The 6,907-nt window shown below is 37.4% G+C and overlaps 1 protein-coding gene across 1 annotated transcript; it reads right to left on the bottom strand.

Annotated features, from left to right (window-relative positions):
* Positions 1-5,143: 5,143 nt before the first annotated feature.
* LOC124273998 (GTP-binding protein Rheb homolog 1-like) lies at positions 5,144-5,764 on the bottom strand. The gene has a single exon (XM_046709331.1). The coding sequence runs from the start codon at positions 5,762-5,764 to the stop codon at positions 5,144-5,146; it is 621 nt and encodes a 206-aa protein (XP_046565287.1).
* Between the last annotated feature and the right edge of the window lie 1,143 nt (positions 5,765-6,907).

Here is a 6,907-nt window from a genome sequence, read left to right as displayed (position 1 = left end):
TGCCTGAAGGCACTCGATTTGTGAAAAGCCGTTTCAAACTTAAAGCGGGGAGGGGACCAAGCTACCCTGCTACACCTACATAGATCATTGGTCCGATCGAAACTTGATTATGAGTGAGTGAGTGAGTGAGTTAATATTTAACGTCACATCGGCAATATCTCAGCCATATCGCAACGAAAACAATTTATACAATAAAAAATGAAAACATTTTGAAGAGTAAAACCTGTCGACGATGAACAGTAAAAATACTAGAATATCACATATATGAACATAAGACTAGCATATCAAACTAAAAGATTTTGATTAAAGAAAACAATACAATATGAAACATGGGCTGTAGATCGCCAACAACTGAAACTTGATTATGGCTCCATTGTATATGGTGGTGCCAGCAAAAGCAGCCTGAACCCACTAGATTCTGTCCACCACCAACATCTAAGACTTTGTCTTGGGTCCTATAAAACTTCTTCTGATAGTCTCTACGTCGAGGCAGACGAGGCATCTTTTACCCAACGCCGTATAAAATTAACAGTTACTTCACAATATATCACAAAAATATCCAGTTAAATCCTGCTTATAACTGTGTCTTCAATCCCCTCTATGAGGATTTGTACAACAAGAAGTCTTCTCTTGTTCCACCTCTGGGACTTAACGTATTACATATCTTTAATCAAAATTTATGTAATAACTCTATTTCTTTCAAAAATCCAATAATTAAATGATAATTCAGACTGAAAAGATCCTTCAATGTTTTGACATTGAAAATACTTATCCCGTGTGATGGAAAAATCAATACTCAAGCAAGACAATCTTGGCCGTGATTCTCTCATCACAAGGGATACAAAACGGAGGATCCTCACCTTTTAACAAATATTCATGAGTATATCTTGCATGGCCAATACGATATCGCCGCATCATGACCTTTTTCAAATCTGGACTGACAACCCAAGTAGGTCTAACCGATAATTGGTTTTATTTGATGTAATTTATTGATTTCCACTTGGGTGTCCCACTTCTTTTGCATCAGGTTACGGGGGCGTCCCAAAAGTAGTCGGCCTTACTATATTATCGTTGTCCAATGTCAGATTTTATTTTGAAGGAATCATTAGCAAAGCCATACCCAAAATTTCACGTATGTGGGTAATGTGGTTAACGAGATATTAGTCATCACAACACATTGGGGTATAATATTTCTTGGATAGTTCTTGTACCCCTTGGATAATGGTGTGCCCTCAGATATTATCATATAAAATATCTTCATTACAGTATTGGATGACTTCCAGCCAAAATCAACATTCACAGATTTGGATTGCTTGATTTATATTTAGCTTTGGCTGTTTCAAGGGGCACTGTTTTTATAATCTTTCAAAACGTTATATCCAGATATTGAAGCTGCCACTATATACAATTTATTGAGTGCTGACACTTGTATGACCATTCAGTATTTAGTTTGAGTTACTCTAACAAGTCAATAGCAATATTTCTAAAGCGTAACCTGCCTGTATGAAAATGAACTAATTACATTGTTTTTTCTGTCCATCCGCAATAATAATAAAATAATAATATGTTTGTACTCTTGACCATGTGGCCTCAAATACTGAATAAACTTCTTCTTCTCCTGTAGCTTCAAACTGCATTTTTATGCACTTTAAAATCTACGTTTGATTCTGGAGGACTTTTGCGTATCTCAAACAAACAAAATGTTTCTTGCATATTTTGTTTCCTGAAGTTTGTGATGCATTTATTGCAGATTTTGCGGGGTGTGTGTGTGTGTGTGTGTGTGTGTGTGTGTGTGTGTGTGTGTGTGTGTGTGTGTGTGTGTGTGTGTGTGTGTGTGTGTGTGTGTGTGTGTGTGTGTGTGTGTGTATGTGTTGGGTTTTATTGTTTTTCGTTGATTTTTTTTGTGTGTGTTCTTTTTGTTTGTTGTTTTGTTTGTGTGTTTTTGGGGGGTGAGGGGTGGGGTGGGGTCGGTGCCAAGATAAAGAGTCAAACAAATTGGGGATCGTGAGGATGAAACATGGCAAAAGCAATTTGCTTGAGGTTGACAGATAAGTTGTTGAAAAATAAAACACAAAAACAGCTGCATTTGTAATATTTTCTAGGTGAGGCCGACTACTTTTGGGACGACCCTCGAACGGATATAGGATCGAATGTTAGCTTTATAATCACAGTACATGATTATGCCTCTCAGTCAGGCATGTCTTGCTTGACTGTATTGATGTTTCCATTACTTTGTATCGATATTTCACAGTTTCATCTTTGAAGGATCGTTCTAATTTAAGTCCTCATTTCATTCTTGTTCTTTTTAAAGGAAATTGATTTGATTCACTATATTTTGTCATGTACTATAATTAATACGTTCTTTTCTTAAGTTTGGACGAATGAATAAATAACTGTGATTGTTAGTGGCTATACCCTCAGAGGGAGTTGAAGTAGCGTAAGATAATTGTTCGCCGAAGAGGGTACTTAAGACCACATCATTCAATGTATTTGATCTTTGCCAGAGTTTTTATCATAGAATGTTTGTGATTTAATTTATGACTAAATTGCTCAAAATCCGCTAACAGCTGGGTCGTATCCCAATAGTCATACTCCCATTAGTCATACGCTCATTAGTCATACAGCCAATGAGGGATTAATTAAAACAACATGCATATACCCTTAGCGCAAAATGGACTAGCCGGCTAATTTGAGATCTTGAGGTTAGTTTAATCTCTAACACAGAATGCCACAGTCTGTGGTGAGTGAGTGAGTTAGAATTTAAAGTCACATCGGCAGTATTTCAGCCACATCGTGACTAAGAAAGTTGTAAATAAATACATGAATAAAAACAGAATTAGCTAATATACTTACCTGTCTTACCATATATATTGTTTATGTTTAGGATGGCTTTAAATATATTTAAGAGCTGTTAATATAGCGTTTGCTTCTGCTGTAAAAATAAAGCTATTCTCAGGTAATCTATTGTTTATGTTTAGGATGTCTTTTTGATATATTTAAGAGCTGTTAATATGGCGTTTGCTTCTGCTGTCAACACGCATGATGTGTTAATGATACCGTTTAAGTGTACAGGTCATGCATACTATGTTCAAGATCAGATTATGTGTGTATACCATGCTGAAGACAGATTACTGACGTGAAGCTGTATTTTTGTTTCTTGGATCATTCCATTTTTACAAAGGTATGACAAAGGTAGTTGTTGGTGCAGTCAACCATACCATGTGGAGTTTTAATCCGTATGAGTAGTTGGACGTATGACTAATGGGAGGACACCAACAGCTGAAGATATTATGTAAATCCAGCTAGGGTCCATGCAGGTAGCAAAGTAATGTAAGTCCCAATGGTCCCCAGCATGGTGATCTACGTTCAGTTGCTGGCGATCTATAGCCCAATTTTACATTGTGTTGTTTGGAAATGATTAAGCATTTTACACTGAACTCAGATTAGTTTTAATTTATATGTGATACACCAGTTGTTGTACTGGCCTTCGCTGACAGCTTTTTAAAAAAGTATAACTATATGTATTTACAATACGACTTTTTGTCGTCACGATATGGCTGAAATATTCCCGACGTGACGTAAAATTTTAACTCACTGACTCACAAATTATGGTAAGTCTAGTCAATTGCTCACCTGAAATAATTCGGTAACACCGTCAAAGTTTATTGATGAAGTATGAATATGATCGGTGTTATAATGTGGTGGCCAGTTTATCAGTTTATTTATATGGAAAAGAGTCCACGTTACTGACATCAGCCTTTACTTGTTGACTTCATTTATTTAATCCCATGACTCGATTTATCCAATCAGTTCCCCAAAAAGCTTTTTGGAATGGTTCAGGTAATAATTATGTACTTAATGGTAAAACTATACAAAGTTAGCAGATATAGTGCAATTAAAATCCATCTATCCGTTTGGTAGAAACACAATGGGCATATAATCACCGTTTATATGAACCTTAACAAGAGACCATGAGTTCACTGATAAGTCTCTGCTTATATCTTCAAGCAATTTTACTACTTGATCATTTCGTTGAGCTTGTAAAATGATCAGTTCATTTGTATGGGAAGGATTCCAAAAACTGACAGCAGGCTGTACTTGTTGAGCTGATATATCTATCTCGGTTTATCCAGTCAGTTCTCAAACAATAGCACATTGGACTGGTTTAGGTAATGAGTGTTTTCTCAATAGGAAAACTATACAATGTTAGCAGATATTCTGCCATTAAAATCCATCTTTCCGTTCAGTAGAAGACAAAACGGTACATGACATTAATGTTAATGAACCTTCAGAAGAATCTATGCAGAATTAACACAAGTGGAAAGTATATACCCATGACGAAACCTAGAACATAAGAACCAGTGTGAGACCTGCTAACTAAGTTTTTGAGCTTCTGTTCAAACAAGATGACCTGTGAAGCTCCAGGTTAGAATTGGACTTCAGCAATTCATGCTTGTCGTGAGAGGTGTCGAACGGGATCAGGTGGTCTGGTTCGCTGACTTGAATGACACATGCCATCGTATCCCAGTTGTGGAGTTCGATGCTCATGTTGTTGATCACTGTCCAGATTGTCGGGTCCAGACTCGATTATTTACAGACCGCCGCCATATAGCTGGAATATTGCTCAGTTGCGGCGTAAAACTAAACTCACTCATTCTCACAAACAAGGCATCGAGGAATAACTAAATTGCAAAAGAAATATCCAAGTGAAACAGAGGGGGATTTATTTGTAGTTCAATTGAGTATGAAATGCATCAATGCAAACATGAAACCGAGAAAACGACAAGTTTTAAAACAATCACATTGTCGTCAAGATAACAGCTACTCTAAGTGGCTTTTCAACGCAACAATATAACAAGGACATGTATTTTACATATAGCGAGAATGATAATAGATGCTGAAAAAAATCTATCTTCAAATACTTCCTAATTCCTATCATAGGATGCAGTATGCTTCATTTCGTCGAGGGTCGGGTGGTCAGGCACGGTTGACACATGTCATCGGATCCCAATTGCGCAAATCGATGCTCATGCTGTTGATCACTGGATTGTTGGGTCCAGACCCGATTACTTACAGATAGCTGGAATATTGCTGAGTGCGGCGTGAAACTAAACTCACTCACTCACTCGTTTCTTCGGCTCACTTACTTAAAGAACAATTTCTTGAACGCTTGAAACCTTGATGGATTTTCTGGTGTACGTTCAGTTCTTGACGTTAATCCAACATATTTCTTGTAACGTTTCAGAATTTGCTCCAGTACCTTGTAAACACTCTCATCTTTCTCAGCTGATATCTCCACATGTCCATTTTCCCATTCACAGCTGATATTGAGATCCCTATAAACTCTCTCGATCTGGTCCACCGATTGACCAATGTCTGTCTTGTTGGCCACGAACACAATAGGAACGTTTGGTCCTTTCTGTGCCAGAATCCTTTCTCTTATGCTCACTGCAATCTGAAAAGAAGCATCATCTATCATGGAATAGATCAGAAGGTAAACATCGCTTGTTGGTATTCTTTGAAGAAAGGACATTCTACCCGTGGACGCTTCTTGGGTACGTATGTCCAGGGTCTTTCCACCAATGCCCAAGATATCATCTGTAGCCAGTTGAGAAATTGACGTGGCGGTCTTTTTCCAGCAATCCATCAGTCTGGAAATTAGAGTACGCTTCCCTACGCCATCACCACCCATGACTAAGACATTGAGAGATTTAGCATCTCTTTTGCCACGGCATGTTTGCCTGAAGATGCAGTTCTGCGCCATCACAAATAGCCGATCTACTTTACTACTTTTTTAAGTCTCAATAAGTAATGATAGTACATGTTCGAGTTCGGGGAGTATATTCTATTTGTTGATAACATATTCATGTTTTGGGGACATGAATTGCTAGATCATGAACCCTGAGCATGTATTGAATATTTGTATCCAAAAGGCGACTTCTATGACGTCATTAGAAGTGAGCGCATCACGTTTTGATTGGTTTTGAGGTGTTCGTTACCATACCAACGTGATTTCAATGGGTGTGTGACATATTTTATTGTGACATTTTCAATTTTATCACCTTCCGCGCGTTTAGCACGAAGCGGGTGATATAGAATAGGCTCCTTCTGCCGTACCAAAATTGGAATATCTTAAGAACCGTTTACTAGATTCTTTTCATATGTGGAACCTAGGTTCATCACAGTATGAGAAAGGTCCCACTTCGGTTTGGTGATCCTCACCTTCATTTCAAGGTGACAAGGGGACTTTAACTCGTGAACTCATATATGGAGCAAATTAACCAGTTCCTCACAGCGAGTGACGTGTTTATGGGGCAGGTAATTGGCAGTTTCTCACAGCGAGAGTCGCATATATTCGTCAATAGAAATCACCTCTTATTCAACGAGTGACGCACATGTGTGCCATTACAGTTTTTAATTGCAATATACCTATTATTTCAACCACTTTAGAAGTACTGAGCAAAGGTTAGCATTTCCTACGTGAGATGCTACCTTTAGTGTTGATCACAGGAAGTGTTTTGATAGCAATTACTAATCATTATCAGAGTTTTGGTATGAACACACCTCGGCGAGAAAGGGGATTGTGAGATATTTTTACAGAGGTAAGTGTCTGGTACTCTTCATTGGGAGTGGATGCTAAAGTACTAGTTTATGCATATTGAATAAATTAGATGTAATGGTTTAGAGGTTACTGAAGAATATATTTTCTTAAACTACCTAATAAATACGAAACAAGGTACGAACGACATACAAAGAACTCAAACACAATAGAATATTTTAAATTACTTTTTAGGCATTATTACGTTGTCATGCTTCATATAATGAATCGTAACAACAAATAATTATACATTTAAGCTCGAACAGATTAGACATCAATAAAGTTACTAATTTAAAGCTTACTGAATTG

The sequence above is a fragment of the Haliotis rubra genome, unplaced genomic scaffold, assembly GCF_003918875.1.
Source record: "Haliotis rubra isolate DU_JTF1 unplaced genomic scaffold, ASM391887v1 Scf187, whole genome shotgun sequence".
Taxonomy (NCBI): Eukaryota; Metazoa; Mollusca; class Gastropoda; order Lepetellida; family Haliotidae; genus Haliotis; species Haliotis rubra.
The sequence above is the reverse complement of the archived record's forward strand: the minus strand, read 5'-3'. Positions and strand labels throughout refer to the sequence as shown.

What these genes read in the sequence shown, in the direction of transcription:
- LOC124273998 (XM_046709331.1), bottom strand. Translation starts at nt 5,764, where the DNA reads ATGGCGCAGAACTGCATCTTCAGGCAAACATGCCGTGGCAAAAGAGAT.